The 19738-nt window shown below is 39.4% G+C and overlaps 1 protein-coding gene across 2 annotated transcripts in view; it reads left to right on the forward strand.

Moving 5' to 3' along the window:
- Window positions 1-19738, forward strand: part of IPO9 (importin 9) — a 53731-nt gene that overhangs the window by 19036 nt on the left and 14957 nt on the right. The window contains exons 2-14 of one of the 2 annotated variants that reach the window (XM_007086558.3): window positions 1271-1332; window positions 1562-1648; window positions 2420-2621; window positions 6898-6986; window positions 7790-7876; window positions 8430-8549; window positions 8664-8764; window positions 8963-9021; window positions 9603-9754; window positions 10804-10902; window positions 11795-11901; window positions 12265-12404; window positions 14833-14992. In XM_007086558.3, the coding sequence (XP_007086620.2) occupies window positions 1271-1332; window positions 1562-1648; window positions 2420-2621; window positions 6898-6986; window positions 7790-7876; window positions 8430-8549; window positions 8664-8764; window positions 8963-9021; window positions 9603-9754; window positions 10804-10902; window positions 11795-11901; window positions 12265-12404; window positions 14833-14992 (1465 nt within the window). Of the gene's footprint in view, window positions 1-1270; window positions 1333-1561; window positions 1649-2419; window positions 2622-2901; window positions 3000-6897; window positions 6987-7789; window positions 7877-8429; window positions 8550-8663; window positions 8765-8962; window positions 9022-9602; window positions 9755-10803; window positions 10903-11794; window positions 11902-12264; window positions 12405-14832; window positions 14993-19738 lie in introns of those variants that run through there. The other variant, XM_042975773.1, reaches the window with a different exon arrangement.

Raw genomic sequence — 19738 nt, forward strand, 5'->3', positions numbered from 1 at the left:
TCTTTTCCGTCCTGTGGGTTGCCTTTTCACTGTATGGAAGTATTTTTTGATGCACAAAATTTTTGACTTTTTATGAAGTCTGATTTATGTATTTTTTCTTCTTTCTGTGCCTTTGGTATCATATCCAGGAAATCATTGCCAAATCTAAGGTCATGAAGCTTTTGTCCAGTGTTTGCTTCTGAGATTTTAAGTGTTTTAAGTCTTATATGTATTCCCCTGATTCATTTTGAGTTAATTGTTGTGTATAGTATTTGATAAGGGTCCAGCTTAATTTACTTGCATATGGATATTCAATTTTCCCAACATTTGTTGAAAGCTGCCTTTTTCCCACTGAATGACTGTGGCATCTTTGTCAAAAATCATTTGACCATGTATGTGAGGGTTTATTTCTGGGCTCTCTATTCTTTTCATTGCTATATATTATCTGACTTTATGCCAGTACCACATTATTTTGATTACTGTAGATTTGTAGTAAGTTTTGAAATCAGAAAGTGTGAGTCCTCCGGGTTTGGTCTCTTTTTCTTTTTTTGGTCAAGATTATCTTGGCTACTTGAGGTAGTCCCTTGAGATTCTGTATGAATTTTAGGATTTCTGTTTCTGGAAAAACCATCATTGAGATTTTAATGTGGATTCCATTGAAGCATTGAAGGATCTGAATTTTAATGTGGGAGTAAGCATTGTTTTTAGTCTCTCAGTATGCATTTCTTTATTTTATTTTTTATTTTTAGTAGCTCTTTTAAGGTAAAATGCGGCATACATGGAGACACACATCTCTCAATATGCATTTCAGGTTTACTGCTTACATTGCTTATTGGAAACTGTTCACTTAAAACAGTTATATTTTTAGGACTAAACCTGTTAAAGCCAGATTTTCTTATACTTAATCATCTCTTATCTAGTAGCGGATATCTGAACAACTCCTGAAATCTCACTTTTTAATTTTTCTTTGGGGTTAGATAGTCCTGGTTTTCAATTAGATACTATATTCATTGGTCTAAGAGGAAGATGTTGCCATCTTGGAAGCTGCTATGCAGAGATTGGAAGAAGTGAGAGGGCTGGAACTATTCGTTGTAGGCAGCCATGTCCTACAGCCTAGCCTGTTTGTTTCTCCTACTTAGAAGAATCAATCTTAGCAGTTATCACCACTTTTAGAAGCAATGAATCAGTCCCCCTTCTGAAATCTTTCTTGTTGGCATCAGAGTTAAAGCTCAGTAAGTTGCTATGGCTTTCCTGGGTGTTTTTAGACTCAAAATAAAATTTTCTCTTTCAGAATTTGGTGTTCACCTGGCAGAGCTGACCGTAGATCCCCAGGGAGCACTGGCAATCCGTCAGGTGAGTCCAGACTGATTGACCCAATTTATAAGTAATTTCCCTTTTACTTGATAATAAAACTTTCTTCTTGGAAAGAGAAAGAATAAGGCCAATTTACAAATAACCTAGGATTTTGTACCAGATTTAGATATACTTCAAATGAATGTATTAGGCCGTCTGTATGTATATGATTTGTATATATGAAGAAAGTCCTTTTCTTGCTGTACTACTTGGCTTATTCTCTTCGCAGCTGGCATCAGTCATTTTGAAGCAATATGTGGAAACTCACTGGTGTGCCCAGTCAGAGAAGTTTAGGCCTCCTGAAACTACAGAAAGGGTAAGGAGAGTTACTTGATTAGTCCACCTGTAAAGAGTGAGAGGGCCATCTTAAGAGATTGAGCTGTCACCAGTCTTTGACAACATGGGGCAATCAAAAGGCAGAAAAGGAGATTGATTGGTAGCTGGCATTATCGGCAACATGCTGTAGGTAAGAGACCTGAGTATCAGGCTGACCTGTGTTCACATTGCAGTTCTGCCTTTTACTAGCCATGAGAATATTGGAAGAGTATTTTAACCTCTAAGCTTCAATTTCTTAAATATCTAAAATTAGAATTAGAAATCCAACTTCAAAGAGTTGTTTGAGGATTAAATGAACCAATGGTTCTACTTAGTACAACGCTATGCAACCATTCTGGGCCCCCAAGAAACTCTGAGGTACAAGGTCTAGGGCAGCACTGCCCATTGGAACTCTGTAGCTACGAAGATTTTCTGTACCTGTGTTGTCTAGTACAGTAGCTACTGGCTACGTACGGGTGTTGAGCACTTAAAATGTGACTGCTGCAACTCAGGAAGTGAATTTTTTTATTGCATTTCATTTTCATTTAAATTTAAAGGGCCACATGTAGCTGGTGGCTAACGTAATGGACCGCATAAGTTTAGAGATAATAGTTGAACTCCCCAAATGAACGATTTGTCAAGTTTGTGTATCGGAATTTTTGATAGATATACGATACCTCGTGTGCGTTGCTTTTCAACACATAAACTGGATGGGACTCTACCAGTCACTTATAACCTGGTCTAATGACAGGTTGGCTTTTCTCCTCTGCAGGCAAAAATTGTTATCCGGGAGCTATTGCCCAATGGGTTGAGAGAATCAATAAGTAAGGTGCGCTCCAGTGTGGCCTATGCGGTGTCAGCCATTGCCCACTGGGACTGGCCCGAAGCCTGGCCCCAGCTCTTCAACCTGCTCATGGAGATGTTGGTGAGCGGAGATTTAAATGCAGTCCATGGAGCCATGCGAGTGCTGACAGGTATTAGAAGCTATTCCCTGGTATTGGTACTTGGATCCCAAGAACACTTACAAGAGGTTACGTGACAGAATGGCTCTGACCAGTAAGAACTGAAATTTATAGCTCTACCTGATGCTCCTCCTCCCTCCTAGTTTTTATCCCCATGTCTATCTATCCTCCTGCTCCCTTGACTCTTTCCAGGGAATCACGTGGGTTTACTATTTCTACTACTATGAAACCTTAGCCCTTGAGGATAGAGTAATAGCATAGTAGTTGAGGATTCAGATTTCAGTTCATATTCTGGTTTTACCTTGACCCAAGTTACTTAGTCTCCTGAGAGTCAGTTTTCTTGTATATAAAATGAAGATAATAACAGTGTTTACCTCACACGGTCTTTTGGTAAGTTTAAATGAGCTAATAAATCTACATAAAGTGTTTCGTGTAATAACTGACTTGGGGGGCACCTGGGTGGCTCAGTCAGTTAAGCGTCCGACTTCAGCTCAGGTCATGATCTCACAATCCGTGAGTTCAAGCCCCATGTCAGGCTCTGTGCTGACAGCTCAGAGCCTGGAGCCTGCTTCGGATTCTGTGTCTCCCTCTCTCTCTGCCCCTCCCCTGCTCATGCTCTGTCTCAAAAATAAATAAAAACATTAAAAAAAAATTTAATAACTGACTTGGAAGTAGTAAGCACTCAGTAAATTTTAGCCATTAAGATCATTATCATTATTATACTCATTTTCTACTTAGTTCAACTAAGGCAAAGTTAAGAATAGTCAAATAGCATTCTTTATAGGAATATAACAAAGAAGATAAAAACAATATATGATTCTGACTTTCACTTGGTCAGCTTAGACCAAGTGTTTGGTATCTTTTCTTTCTTTCTGTTCTAAGAAGATGATAAAAATACTTGAAGAAAAATACTTTAATCCAAGCAGATTTGGTGGATATCTTGTCTAAGCTTGATTAATCTATTAATCCCTCACAGAACCTGTTGCCATACAGGTATGGTCTGAGTTTCCCAGCTTTGCGAGTTCTTCTCTAATTCCTGTCCCCCTAGAGGAAGTCACTACTCTGTTTTGCCTTCAAGGAATCCTTTCCTGGACATTAGCAACCTTCTGTTGGTCTTTTGGAAATCATATTTCCCCTCTGCTCAGACAGGCTTGTGAAATGTCTGCCCATATCTTCTTTCTTTCTCTGTGACCTGCTAACTTACTGGAACTGTATTCTTACCTAGTTATGAATACCATTTCTACTTTTCTTGACTCTCAGTTTATTGAATGTGGCATCTAGTCCCAGTTTTACTAGTTCATGTTCTGTTCATGGTAAATAATAGCAATTCTCTGTCCAAAAGCAAATTCCTCATCCCCTTTTGTTTCAGACCTCCTCTTCCCACGTCTTCGCTCCCTTTTTCAACTGCCCACTATATTCAAAACATTCCTCGCTCAGATTTTCACTTCCCTGCTTTTTATTTCCCTTGCTTCTCTTGTATGACTCATTATTCAGGTGACTTCATATATACTCCTTTCCATGGAATTAACCTTCTAGGATTCTTTAAAACTTCATGGTGCCAGAATATCAGTTAACAGCTATGTTTTCTACTAAGAGAAAAAGGCATGTTCCCCTCCAGTCTTCCAACACAAAGTTCAGCTTTTTAAAAAATCTAGAGGAGAGAGGCGGTTGTAGATTTATCATACTTGGGATACTGTAGAACCGTCATTGTGCTTGACTAAGGAAATCACTGTTCAGTGAGATCACTTTTCTGTCAGCCACAGGGAAAGAACTATGCGGGAAATGTGTATTGTTTTCTATTGGAGTCAGCAGACATGAGATGGATAGCTGCCAACCTCCATTCCCAAATAGCTGCTTCACGTATTTTCAAACAAGAATAGACTGTGTTCCAACAACAGCAACTCAGGCATGCGTGAAGACAGCAGGACATTGGTGTGTGAACAGGAGACCGTAGGAAAATGGGACTGATTCTCTTCAGTGTTTTTTAAGATACTATACCAGTCTCAGGACACCTGGGTGCCTCAGTTGGTTAAACATCCAACTTCAGCTCAGATCATGATCTCGCAGTTCAGGATTTTGAGCCCCATGTTGGGCTGTCTGCTGTCAGCACAGAGCCCGCTTCGGATCCTCTGTCTCCCTTTCTCTTTACCCCTCCCCTGCTCGCTCACACGCGCGTGCGCACGTTCTCTGTCTCTGTCTTTCAAAAATAAAATTTAAAAAACATTAAAAAAAAAAGGTACTATACCAGTCTCCCTTTAATAAGCTTTCCATTAAGCTTATCTATTTTTAAATGAAAAGTAACTAACACTAATGGTGTAAAGGAAATGCAAACATAGCAGCTAAGGATTGAAATATTTGACCACAGGGGCATCTGGGTGGCTCAGTCGGTTAAGCATCCGACTTCGGCTCAGGTCATGATCTCGCAGTGAGTTTGAGTCCCACGTCAGGCTCTGTGCTAACAGCTCGGAGCCTGGATCCTGCTTCAGATTCTGTGTCTTCTCTCTATGCCCCCCCCATGCTCATGCTCTTTCTCTGTCTCTCAGTAATAAATAAACAATTAAAAAAATTTTTTTTTAAATATATTTGACCACAGCTACAGCTTTTTCTTCAATCTCAAAGAAGTTTGGAGATTGAGATCTTCCCGGTGTCTTATCCCTTTTCTAACTTGCTGAGTGACCTCAGAAAACTTATTTGGGGAGCACCTGGGTGGCTCAGTCGGTTAAGCATCAGAATTTGACTTGGGTCATGATCTCACAGTTCATGAGTTTGAGCCCCGCGTCAGGCTCTGTGCTGACAGCTCAGAGCCTGGAGCCTGCTTCAGATTCTGTGTCTCCCTCTCTGCCTCTAACCCACTCGCATTCTGTCTCTGTCTCTCTCAAAAATGAATGAACATTAAAAAAAAAAATTTAAAGTGTTAATTGAGACTACTAGGAATGATTTTATAGGAGAGCAAAAAAATGTGATTAAGCAATTTATTAGTAGGATTAAATTAAACTACATTTTCCATAAAATTTGTTTTCGTTAATATGCTATTCATCACATTTGTTTGGACTAATTTCTTTGGATTTCTAAAGAAAATAGAACATTCATTTTATTCAGAGCTCAAAATTTATTCTTTAGGAGGAAACCGAGCTAGTAAAGAAGACTCAGTCTTGAATACATGATCTTCATATGACTTCTGGCGATTGATAATTGCCCAAAATTTGGGGGGTATATTAACCTTGAAAGTGCCGACATGCATTTCTAGTTGCAGATTCTCCTGAAAAATGTCCCAGTTCACTAGCTCCATTTCTATAGTGATAATGGGGAATTGCAAGGAAAAGCAGCAGAAAAAGTGAACAAACACTGGAACCCCGGGGCTTGTATTTATTTCAGTTTTAGTAACATGAGACCCACGGTCCTTCATACTTTCCCAGTGCCTTGTGCAGAAAGTGAAGAGAAAGACACAACCTCTATTTCCCTCACCTTCTTCAAGTCTCATTTCATATATAGGTTGCTTTTTGCCACATTTGTATGGTGGAAATCCTTTCTCTTCCAATGAGCAGCAACCTCTGGCTTCTAGGTCAATAAATGTCATTCACTGGGAAGAGTAACATATACAGAGTGGAGTTGAAGCCGAGTAAGCCTGCATATGTTTTATTATGCGGATCAAAACAACTCACCAAGGGAGAGTATTAAAAATGGAACCAAAAAGGGACGCCTGGGTGGCTCAGTCGGTTGAGCATCCGACTTCGGCTCAGGTCATGATCTGACAGTCCGTGAGTTCGAGCCCCGCATCAGGCCCTGGGCTGACAGCTCACACCCTGGAGCTGCTTCGGATTCTGTCTCCGTCTCTCTCTGCCCCTCCTCCACTCGTGCTCTGTCTCTCTCACTCTCCAAAATGAATAAATGTTTAAAAAAAATTTTTTTTTAAAATGGAATCAAATGTAAGACACCTTAAAGTGCATCTGGATGTTGACAATCAGGCATAAATTAGACTAATACAGGATTTTCCTAAGGTGACCTTACAAGGACTTTTATGCAGCTCTTAGAGATTTTCTTTCAGTGTTTATATAAAGGTTTTTTTCTCAATCTTACATATTTTCCTGTAGCTTTGTGCTATTCTCTTTCCCTTTCTAACAAATAATAACTCTTGCTACTGTTCCTTCCCCAGAATAAGACCACCAGGCCTGTGTCTTTACCTGTACGCTATCTGCTTGGGAACTGCCACTTAGAAGCAGTGTGAAAATTTTCCCACTTCCATATTTATAAAGCAGTATTTTTTATAGTACTCCGTTTTTCTTTGTAGAATTCACTCGAGAAGTAACAGACACACAGATGCCACTTGTTGCTCCTGTCATTCTCCCAGAGATGTATAAGATCTTCACTATGGCCGAGGTATGCAATCTCAGCTCCAGGATCACAGCAAGTAAGAGCTGCTTGGGTTCTGGTCAGCCTCCACATCTCGTGTGGGAGACTGTTATATTTGCGGCGATCCCCACACCTAAAGACCAGAACGGACAGAGATCTGAATCTGGGTTAACCTTAGAACCTTCACATATAACTGCAGGGGCCAGCCTTTGATAAGGGAGTGAGAGAGCTGCATTGTTTCTTCACATTATGATCTCATAGCTCCTGGCACCCTGCATCCCCTGAGCACCTAGTGCTTTGTGCTCTCTCTATCCTCTCCTTACGGCATCCCGCCTCGTTACGGCACCTCAGTCAACTGTGTGGAAGCGGTCTATCACTGCATTGCCCATAATAGGTTTATAATGTACTGTATATGTGATTACGTATATACAAATCGTGACTCATTCACAATAAACTATGAGTGCCCAGTGGGTAATGTTTTAACCTCCCTACTTCACTCTGCCCCCAGTCAAGGGTCTATCTTTTGAAAGAAATACGTTGACTGTGTTGAGATTTCAAGCAGTGCCAAGCCTAGTATTTTTAATAAAATCAGACCACAGAGGCCTACATATATAGGCTAATTCCAGTGAGTTCTAATGTTCTGCTGGCTTTTATTCTCTGAATTACAGAGAATATCCGTATCTGCTGGATATGAGTGGATGGTGTTTCCGATCTCTCTAGGAATCCAGTCCCGTGTCAGATTGAGAAGTCCTAGTTTTTCTTCTGACCCCAGATATGCAAACATAGACACAGACATACCTATCTCAGGGCTCTGCTGTAACTCTTCCCAGGTGTATGGTATTCGAACCCGTTCCCGAGCTGTGGAGATTTTTACCACTTGTGCCCATATGATCTGTAACATGGAGGAATTGGAAAAGGTAAGGAAGCCTTTTGGTCACTAACAGACTTCATGCTTAAAAATCTTTATGCCTTCTGTTGGAGGCACAGCAGTGACTGATTTCATTTCAAGAGTACCAGAATGCGTGCTAATTGTGGTTGCATTTAACATTTTGATTACATTTGTATATAATTTAGTTTCCTTTCATTTGAGCCTTATTTCTTCTGACACCTTGTCCTGCATCTTTTCATATTAATCATCACCCAGAACTTGACTACTCTTTTATAGCCTTTTTTTTGGTCTCACATGAGACAAAGCTAGCTGAGAAACACCAATCCCTGTCATTCCAAAGTAGTTTTGAAAAGTTGGTCTTGTACAATAACTTTTAAGAAGGCCGTGGTGAGGAAGTGCAGGTGTTAGAGAAGGAAATATGAAATCTTGGGTAGCACTTCCAGTGACTTGATAGCTGTACTTTTCTGATTGGAACCTGAACCCAGAGAAATCTTTCGATGCCTCAGATGTTGGTGTTTGATATGTGCATTGAAGCCATTGATTTATAAGTATGTTCAATATTGACTGTGGTTTGTTACCAGGGTGCAGCCAAAGTTCTGATCTTCCCTGTGGTGCAGCAGTTCACAGAGGCCTTTGTTCAGGCCCTCCAGATACCAGACGGCCCCACATCTGACAGTGGGTTTAAGATGGAAGTCCTAAAGGTAAATATTTACTACCATTGAGGTACTTGGAGTTTTAGAGGATGGTCTGAAATCATTGGTTTTTCTCCTCCATCACTTGTAACTCTCAGGTCTTTTTTCTCTGTAATTTCTCAGGCGGTGACAGCCCTGGTGAAAAACTTCCCAAAGCACATGGTGTCCTCCATGCAACAGATTCTGCCTATTGTCTGGAACACCCTAACTGAGAGTGCAGCTTTATATCCTTTTCAGAGAGCCTGAGGGACCTGCTACCACCTGTAGTCGGGAATCTAGCACTGGGTCTTGCATTCATGTGACTCCACTTTTTTAAATGACTTTTTTAAAGTATCTGCTCTTAGTGTTGGAATGTGTAACATTCTCTTGTAGAATATATGTAAAGCAGACTCCAAATTCTATTTCTTTACTCTTCATCATACTTATGTGAGGACAGAAGTAAATTACACAGAAGAAGTAGAAGATCCTGTGGATTCTGATGGTATGTAGTTTATCTGATCTTAACAGATACACCACTCGGTGAGGAAAGGGCTCTAGGAAAGGAAAAAAGCCAGAGACAGATAATAGCGGTAACGTAGAGGCTTCACTCTCGTAAGTTAAGTTTTCTAGTTGAGTTTCCTTGGAGTGTATTAGATGTGGGGAAATGAGACATTGAAAATCTTTAATCTGTTCCTCAAAGGCATTTGCATAAATCTTATAAAATAGAATTTCTGATTTAGAAGAGATACCTTAAAGACCATCTAATCCAGCCTACTTCTTTGTGGCAGATGATATTTTCATTTCTGTTTTAATATTTTTTAAATGTTTCAAATCAAAAATAGACATGCTGGAAAATATATTCAGTGTTTCTGATTCTTTTGCTTAAGAAACCAAAGAATCTTTGATACTCTCAAAGTTCCTTTCTTTGACTCCTTAGCGTCCCTCTTTGTTCCCTTGGGAATAAAAATTAGCAAGGACTGTAAATATTCATTAATTTACCAAGATAATGTAGTTCATTTCCAGCATACATGCTGTCCTTTTGTTTGCTTGTCATTAAAATCTTCTCTTGTGTATTTCCTGTAGGTGAAGTCCTGGGCTTTGAAAATCTCGTCTTTAGCATTTTTGAGTTTGTCCATGCTCTCCTAGAAAATAGCAAATTCAAAAGCACTGTTAAGAAAGCCTTGCCTGAGTTGATTTACTATATAATCCTGTACATGCAAATCACTGAGGAACAGGTAAATGATATTTGGGAGACAGTTACCAGCTTCTTTTTAGAAAGTGCAACTTGAATGTGAGATCTAGGTCAAGTGAACAGTTTTATTTCTAAAAATAGACACTAGAAGAATAACTTCATGTGAAGTTCTAGGAAAGCTTTTTTTTTTTTTTTTTAATATTTGTTTATTTCTGCAAGAGAGAGAGAGAGTGCACGCAGGTGCACATGCAAGCAGGGGAGGGGCAGAGAGAGAAAGAATCCCAAGCAGGCTCTGCACTGCCAGCACAGAGCCCAATGTGGGCCTCAAACTCACAAACCGTAAGATCATGATCTGAGCCGAAGTCAGATGCTCAACTGACTGAGCCACCCAGGTGCCCCTCTAGGAAATCTCTGGGTTCTGTGGTTTTATTAACTCCTATATTAGATAATTGGACTTTGAGAATACTTTTACTTTTGCTTCCATACTGCCACTAACCAAAGACCCTGGTTTCTGGAAGAATCTATTCCTTCTCTATAAATACTGACATATAGAGATCATTAGCCTGGTTGTTGGGTCAGTAGACTAGAAAGGAGCATTAAAAAAATAAGATAATGCCTCTCTTATATAAATAACACAAGAATCGACATAATTTTCACATTAAATATTCCATCAGACCTAATATAGTCAAATATATTCCAAGTTGATCTATCAGAAAGTGAAAGCTGGTTAAAAGTAGCAGAGAACTAGTAATCAGCTCAGTGTCTACTAGAGAGGGTAACTTTTGTTACTTGCCTTGGTAAAGGATTTACTTCTCTACATCAAAGAGAAAAGACTGAGACTAGAGTTCCGTTCAAGATAAAAACAAAAGGGGGTGCCTGGCTGGCTCAGTCAGTGGAGCGTGTGACACTTGGTCTCGCGGTTGTGAGTTCAAGCCCTACGTTATATGTAGAGATTGCTTAAAAATAAAATCTTTAAAAAATAATAATAAATGAAAACAAAAGGTTGAAATCCTCTGGGTGTGTGGATGAAAAAAGGGAACATATGAACCAGATTGGCAACCTCACAAAGGCCTAACTGCATCATCCTTTCAGATTAAAGTATGGACAGCCAACCCCCAACAGTTTGTTGAAGATGAAGATGATGATACTTTCTCCTACACTGTTAGGATTGCAGCTCAAGATCTATTGCTTGTAAGTGGGTTCCCTTGATACTTGAACCAGAATATCCTAACCAATCACTTGAACGTTCCCTCTTCTTTGTAGACAACTAACCCAAGTTGAGCAGTGTTATTGAGTGACTTTATCTTAGACTTCTTTGAGGATAATAAAAGAGCTTCTCAAATGAAGTTTGAGACTCGGGAATTCCAAAGTCATTCCTGCTGGTTTTGGTTTACAAGTAAATATTAGATGTAAAAATTGTGCAGAGGATAAAGTGTTCTAATAAGGGTAATTGAATCAGGAACATTCAGTTTAATTCACTCTTAAGCCAGAATCTGTAGCATAAACCAGATGTTGGCAAACATTTTTAAAAAATTAGATTACGGAGAGATGAACATCCAAACAAACATCTGCTGTTTTCTTTGGCTCTCACTAGAGCATAGAATTGTCTCTGGGTCGAAGTCGTGTGAAGAAACTGCCTCTTGTGTTCTGTTGGGTGAGAGGTTCTCATTATTAGCGAACTCACTTCTCATTAACCTTTAGTATTTCTAAGGCACCTATGAAAGATCACAACTAAGTTTCAGTTCGTAGATTAGCCTTTTATTTCTACAGTCAAGCTCCCGGAATAAATAAATAAGCTTCATTCGAAGCTGAATTAATCATTGCTCACTTATACTCTGCTCAATATAGCCAGAGAGCTTTACATTTTGTTAGCTTTGCAAGCCTAGGCACGGCAGAAATACTACTTTAATTCCATTAAAGACCCTGAACTAGTAAGGGTTATATTTTTAATATGCCTAATTGGGACTTGGCATGTGTGTGTGAATGAGCGTGAACCATTGAGTTTGCAATTAAATTTGCAGTTTGCAATTAAGATGGGTTTAATTGCACAGATAGGTTTATTAGCCCTCCCCTCTCTCCCTAGGCTGTGGCCACTGATTTCCAGAATGAGAGTGCAGCGGCCCTGGCTGCTGCAGCCACCCGGCACTTACAAGAGGCTGAGCAAACCAAAAACAGCGGCACCGAACACTGGTAAGAGTGAGCAACTGATACTTAACTTAGGGACATGTTCTGGGCATCAGATCTGAGGCAGATCGTTGCTTTGAATCATGTGTTTTAAAGCCATCCTCCCAACCTTAAAATAATTGGTTAAGATGCTTTTACTGTACCCCTTGATTCCGAAAGCCTTGAAGGGAAGGACCTTTACTTTGATTTTAATTAGAAAAATCTGTTATTAAATTTCCCTGTTTTCAGCTGTAGGTTTAGATTAGAAGGGCAGATAAATGTCCCTTTTGGGTCAGATTGTGCTGGACTGCCCATTCATGTTTCTACTTCCTTCAGATGTCTTTTTGGCAGTGTAGTTTGTTTTACCAGGCTATGGTATCACTTTTGCAGGTGGAAGATACATGAGGCATGCATGCTTGCCCTTGGCTCGGTGAAGTCCATCATCACTGACAGTGTGAAGAATGGCAGGATCCATTTTGACATGCATGGGTTCCTGACCAATGTCATCCTTGCAGACCTCAACCTCTCAGGTACATTTTAGTACAATGCCAGGATTCACGCCTGTCATCAACTCAGTTATATTGTTCATTTAGATAGGTAGGCCAGATATTCATGTGTCCTTAGGGTGGAAAATTCTTTCCACCCTAGAGCTTGAACTCATCTAAACTTCTAACACAGCCTAGAGACCGTGGCTCAAGCTTTACCAACAAAGATACTAATATTGCCACATTCATAATTTTTCCACTCTGTTTACTTCCCTTCCAAATCTGTGCTCACATTTATGGATGGTTTTGGCATTTGAATAGGATGCAGATTTGGTTGCTGTACCTTGAGAACTTTGGCTTGAGTTCTGTCATTATTAAGTCCAAACTACCTTTAGACAGTTTATGTCAGTGTCATTCTTCCTGTTTGTTTCCTGTCTTTTTTCTCAAACTTTATTCTTGGTCAATATCCAGATAATTAGAATGTTCCCTTCTCATGTTCATGTTAGCTACTTGCCTTTAAAAAAAAAAAAAGTAGGCTCTACTATATTAGATTTGTTTCTCCAGCAATGTAGAGCAGCGATTAAGAATCATCATTTCTCTCTTTGCCATCTTCAGCTACATTGTTTCTGCCTATGCCATGCCTTATTCTGATCCTTAGAGACTTCCCCCATTACAAAAGGTCATCTTTGCTTTGTCCAAATACGTAAATCACGGGACATGTGGCATCGTTTGCTCTATTCTCAATCCGTTCACTTGCCTCTCACTCGTAGGCTGGCCGTTTGAGTAGCTGAAGCCATTTGAAAGCATTCTACTCTGACTCTAAATAGGTAATCTATTATAAGATATGTGTGGCATCACCTCCATTCTCTGAATCACAGAATTAAAGTGGTTGAACATCCAGAGCTCAGACCCATTGGGAATATCCTTTTTCACTCTATACTTAACTTACCCTGGTGACTATGTTTTCTTTTTTCATACTAGAATATAAGGTGTCTGAAAATAGAAATCATGTCTAATACATGTTTGTATCCCTCAATGCTTTGCATATAATAGACATTTCATAATTATGTGTTGAATGAAAGTGTTCAAAGTTCTCAAATCCATCAACATATTTTTTATAGAATTTACCCTGGTAAAGAACCTTCAAAAATTCGTGGAGACTTGAGAATATTTACAGTTGAGACAGTTGTCCTGCCTACAGTTAAAAACTTTTCTACACCAGCCATTCTCAAGCTTTCTGGTGTCGGGATCTCTTTGCTCTCTTAAAAATTATCAGCGGTCCGAAAGAGATTTTTGTGTGAATTTTCTGTGTCAGTATTTAACATATTAAAAATTAAAACTGAGAAGTTTCTAAAACACAGGAATTGCAAGCATACATTTCATTAGCTGTCAGAGCTGTGGTGTCAGCACATCAGATGACCTCTGGAAAACTCCACTGTACACTTGAGAAAGAGTGAGAGTGAAAAAGATGGATAATGTCTTGATATCACTATGAAAGTTTTAACTTTTGGGCCTCCCAAGAGCCCCTAGACCATACTTTGAGAGCTGCTACTCTGTATTACATAAATTAGTATGTATTTTAAATTATATGAATGGCACAGGCTGTTAGGTTCTGCTCAATAATTCTCATCAACTACATGTTTACAAGTAACTAAGTTAAGCCCTGTGACAAGCTGAGTAAGTATAGTCTCTGTCATCAGGCAGGTTATAGTAAGTGGGGGCAGGGGTGGGGGTGGGGGGGTAGTAGTCCTTACACTGGTGGCTGGAATATCCAACAAAATATGCTACATGTAAGAAAGCTAAAGACATAGGATTACAGCAGCACAGAGCTAGTTAGGATTACTTTAGCCCAAGAAGTCAGTTCGGTTTTGCAAGTAGCAGTGAATGTGTTGGCCTATATACAAAGCACAGAAATGGCAAAGTAAGATGTGAGTTGCTGGGAGGGGTGTATGGTTGAGTTTAGAAGGCATAAAGGGAAATCACAGGTAATGCTAGTCATTGACCTCAGGGGGTGTTGAATATAAGGCTTAACTCAAATGGTCTTTATTTGGTAGACTATGGAATTTATTGATAGATACTAAATAATGACAGAACAATGATTTACAAAGTTCCAACGATGGTCCAAGAGTAGGAACAACTGGCAACGGAGAAGACATTTAGAGGACTAACTAGTAGTGCAGGTAAAGGATAATGAGAGCTAGGGATGGGAATGAGGGAGGTAAGTCTTTTTAGCCTAAGAATATTCAATATCTACTTTGCAAATAGTGCAAAGTGAAACTGGGAAAATGATTCTGTACCGAAGGTCATATATTTGCTTTTATCTTATAAGGTCATGCTTTTTCCTTAAGTAAGTTGTATATATTATGTAGTATCCAGTTACTGTGACAAGTTGAGGATGGAGGTGGGAAGGAGAAAGGGCAAGTAACAGAACCTTTTTATTGTTCAACCCCTAATTGGTCTCTCTTCCTCCCAGTGTCTCCTTTTCTCTTGGGCCGGGCACTTTGGGCTGCCAGTCGGTTCACTGTTGCTATGTCTCCTGAATTGATCCAGCAGTTTCTACAGGCAACAGTTAGTGGTCTTCATGAGACGCAACCCCCATCCGTTCGAATATCTGCTGTGAGAGCCATCTGGGGGTGAGTACACCACCTTAGGGTGTTACGAGCTACTTAAGAGAAAATTACTCAAAGTACAAGTCCCAAACACCATTTGACCAGTAGATTATGTTGCTTAGAAATTTCTGATGAAGATCTCCTACAAAATGGTGAGTGGAGAGGGAAAGAAACCATATCAGGAACGTGGCATCGAGAGATAAATAACATGCATAGGATTGCACATTAAAGAATTATAGAAGTAGGATTAGAGCCAGGTCATTTTGTTGATTGATTTCTCTGTATTCGAAGTTAAGTTTGGGATAACGTAGCCTAGAAACACTGCTTCTTTCTTCCCAATTTTACCTCTTTTTCACAGCCAGTATACTAGTTGCTCAGCTAGTCATTTATTTATATTCCTACCAAGATCAGATGGAGCATTGTTGCTTTAACAAACATATTAAAGTCCAAACTTAAAAGTCTCAGTTGAATCCTAAAAACTACCTAAAATCCTAAAAGTACAAAATTCATCTTCTACCTATCTGCGCTGTCTTCTTACCTTTCGAAGCAGAGATTGAGATGCTGTGCATTATATATGTCTTTAGAAAGCATTGAAGGGAAATGATGTAAGCCAGATAACTGAATAAGACGCCCTTCACTTGTGTCTCTCCCTCAACAACAATAACTTGGCATCTCATGGTGGACAACATGCCTTTGTGGGAGCTGTGAGACCCAGAGAGGAGACTGTGAAACCCCAGTGCCATCCAAAAACAAGGAGAGCCATTTTGAGAGGATGGGCCCACACCCCAGCAGCCGATACACCAACCCTAGCCCTGGCTGTAGCCTGAGACACAGCTCCATGCCCTTGAGGGCATGGCTACAGCCCCATTTGGCTTGGATTCTATCACCAGCACCACACACTAAGTACCCAGGAGAATCTTACCCAATTGTGTGTTGCATAATAGGAATACAGACCTCAATCCCAGATGCGGACCCTGAAGTAGCCCATGAACTGGCTCCACTCCCTTTCAGCTGTGGTCCTGGAGAACACAGATTTAGACAATCCACTCATGGATGAGGGAACCTCTGTGGAAGTTCAGGAGTCCAACAGAGGAATTCCAGCATACCACTGGGGCAGAAGAGTCCAAGATTGGACACTTTGAAGGGGTCAGTCAATAAAGACTGGAGGAAGTAACTGTTACTTCAGTTGTGAAGACAGCAATACAAGAAAGACTTCAAGGAACATGAAAAAATCAAAGAAACATGACACCACAAAAGGAACACAATAATTTTCTGGTAACTGACCCCAAAGATAGAAATCTATGATATACCTGATAAAGAATCCAAAAGAGCTATTTTAAGGAGCTCAGTGAGCTATTAGAAAACAGAAAAACAAATTGATGAAATCAGAAAAACAATACATAAACAAAATGAGAAGTTCAACAAAGACAGAAATCATGAAAAAGAACCAAGCAGAAATTCTGGAGGTGAAGAATACGGTGAATGAAAGAAAAAACGCAACAGAGGCCATCAACAGCAGAACAACTCAAGCAGAGGAAAGAAAGAACCTGTAAGGTAAAAGACAAGACCTTCAAATTACCCACTCAAGGAGGGCAAAGAATAAAGAATGAAAAAGAATGAAGAAAACCTATGTGAACTTTGGGATACCATTAGGAGAAACAATCTGTGAATAAATTGGAGCCCCAGAAGGAGAGGTAGAAGGGGGCAGAAAGCTTACTTACAGAAATAATGTCTGAGGGACACCTGGGGTCACTCAACAGGTTAAACGTCAAACTCTTGATTTCAGCCTAGGTCATGACTTCATGGTTGTGAGATCAAGACCCACATTGGGCTCTGCACTGAGAATGGAGCCTGCTTGGGATTCTCTCTCTTCTTCTCTTTCTGTCTTTCTCCAAATAAATAAATAAACATTAAAAAAAAGAAAGAAAGAAAAGTGTCTGAGAACTTTCCAAATCTGAGGAGAAAGTATACATCCAAGTTCATGAAGCTAATATTTCACCCCAAAATTTCAGTTTAAAGTGATCTCCAATATACATTATAATAAAACTGTCTAAAATCAAGTGGATTTTAAAGTAGAAAGAGAAAAAAATGTTCTCTCATACAAGGGAATCCCCGTAAGATTATCGGCTGATTTTGCAGTAGAAACCTCACAGGCCAGAAGAGAATGGGATGATATATTCAAAGTACTGAAAATAAAAACTGCCAACCAAGAATAGGCGGCAAAGATGTTCTTTGGGAACAAAGACAAGATAAAGTCTCTCAAACAAAGCTGAGGAAATTTTTCACCACTAGACCTACCTTACAAGAAGTGCTGAAAGGAATTCTTTAAGCTGAAATGAAATTAGTAATATGAAATATACTACACACTGGTAAAGATACATATATAATCAAATTCAGAATGCTCTAATACTGTAACCTGGTGGTGTGTTAAACACTTAACTCTAAAAGTTAAAGGACAAAATAAATAGCTAAATAACTTGTTAGTGAATATACACTATAAAAAGTAAAATTGTGACATCAAAAACATGAGAGGGAATAAAGGGTAGAACTTTTGTATACAATCAGAGTTACCATTGTGAAATAAATGGTTATATCTATAAATGTTTTATGTAAGCCTTAGAATAACCACAAAGCAAAAATCTACAATAGACAACAGAATCAAAACATTCCACTATGGGAAATCATAAATTCACAAAGGAAGACAGCAAGAGAGGAAGAAAGGAACAAGGAAACTACAGAAGAGGAAATAATAAAGTGGCATTAGTAAGTCTTTACTTATCAAAAATTACTTTCAATGTAAATGGATTTAAATCTCTAATCAAAAGTCCAGAGTAGCTGAATGGATTTTTAAAAAGACCCAATTTATATACTACCTACAAGAGACTCCCTTCAAGACACATATGCTCAAAGTGAGGGGATGGAAAAACTATTCCATGCAAATAGAAACCAAAAGAAAGCAAGGGTAGCTGTATTTTTATCAGATAAAATAGACTTTAGCTCAAAAGCTGTACAAGAGACCAAAAAATATTGTTATGTAATGATAAAGGAGTCAATTCATCAAGATATAACAAATATATGTACATTTGACATTGGAGCACCTAAATATATTAAGCAAATACTAACGTCTGAAGGGAGAAATAGGGGCACCTGGGTGTCTCAGTCAGCTCAGGTCATGATCTCAGAGTCATGGGATCAAGCCCCACATTGAACCCTGTGTCAGGCTCCACACTGACAGCACGGAGCCTGCTTGGGGTGTTTCTCTCTCTCTCTCTCTCTCTCTCTCCCTCTCTCCCTCTCTCCCTCTCTCCCTCTCTCCCTCTCTCCCTCTCTCCCTCTCTCCCTCTCCCTCTCTCCCTCTCTCCCTCTCTCCCTCTCTCCTTCTCTCCTTCTCTCCTTCTCTCCTTCTCTCCTTCTCTCCTTCTCCCCTTCTCCCTCTTCCTGCCTCTCCCTCTCCCTCTGTCCCTCTTCCCTGCTAACATGTGTATGTGCTCTCTCTCTTGCTCTGTCTCTCTCATAAAATTTTAAAAAAGAGGGGGGCGGGTGGGGAGAAACAGACAATAATATAGTAATCATAGGGGACTTCAGTACCCCATTTTCAACAATGGATAAATCATCCAAACAAATCAGTAAGGAGATATTGGCCTTTATACTTTTGACTACAGGCACCTAATAGATATATACAGAGTGCTCTGTCCAACAGCAGCAGAATACACGTTCTTCTCAAGCATGCATGGAACATTCTCCAGGAAAAGTCATGTGTTAGGTCACAAAACAAGTCCTACGAAAACTATCTTTTCCAATCACAGTGAAATGACACTAGAAATCAGTTACAGGAGGAAAACTGGAAAATTCACAAATACATGAAAAATAACCACACACTCTTAAACAATCCATGGAAAGAAGAAATAGAAAAATAGAAAACTGTCTTGAAACAAACAAAAATGGAAATATAACATACCAAAACTTATGGGATGCAGCAAAATCAGTTTTAAGAGGGAAGTTTATAGAAGTAAACCTACATTAAGAATAAACAAACAAAAAAAATCTCAACCAAACTTTACATCTCAGGAACTAGAAAAAGAACAAACTAAGCTCAAAGTTAACCATAGGAAGATCAGAGCAAAAATAGAGACCAGGGAAATAATAGAAAAGACCAACTAAACTGAGAGCTGTGTTTTCTGAAAAGACAAAACTGACCTACTCTAGCTAGACTAAAAAGAAATGAGAGGAGAATCAGCTATAAAATCAGAAATGAAAGAGGAGACATTACAACTGAATACCACAGAAATGAAACGGATCATAAAAGGCTACTATAAACAATTACATGCCAACAAACTGGACATCTGGAAGAAATGGAGAAATTCCTAGAAACCTATAGCTAACCAAGACTGAATCATGAAAAAATAAATAATCTGAACAGACCATTAACAAGTAAGTTATTGGATCAGTAATCAGAAACTTCCCATAAAAGAAAAACCAGGACCAGATGAATTCTACCAGACATTTAAAGAATTGATACCAATCCTTGCTCAGACTTTTCCAAAAAACTTAAAAGGAGGGAGCACTTCCAAACTCATTTTATGAAGCCAGCATTATTCTGATACCCAAACCAGACAAGGACAGAACAAGAAAACTGCAGGCCAATGTCCCTGATGAATATAAATGCAAAAGTCCTCAGCAAAATACTAGGAAACCAAATTCAACAGTACATTTAAAGGATCACACACTATGATCAAGTGGGATTCATCCCTGAGATGCAAGGATGGTTCG

Source organism: Panthera tigris, chromosome F3, assembly GCF_018350195.1.
Source record: "Panthera tigris isolate Pti1 chromosome F3, P.tigris_Pti1_mat1.1, whole genome shotgun sequence".
NCBI lineage: Eukaryota > Metazoa > Chordata > Mammalia > Carnivora > Felidae > Panthera > Panthera tigris.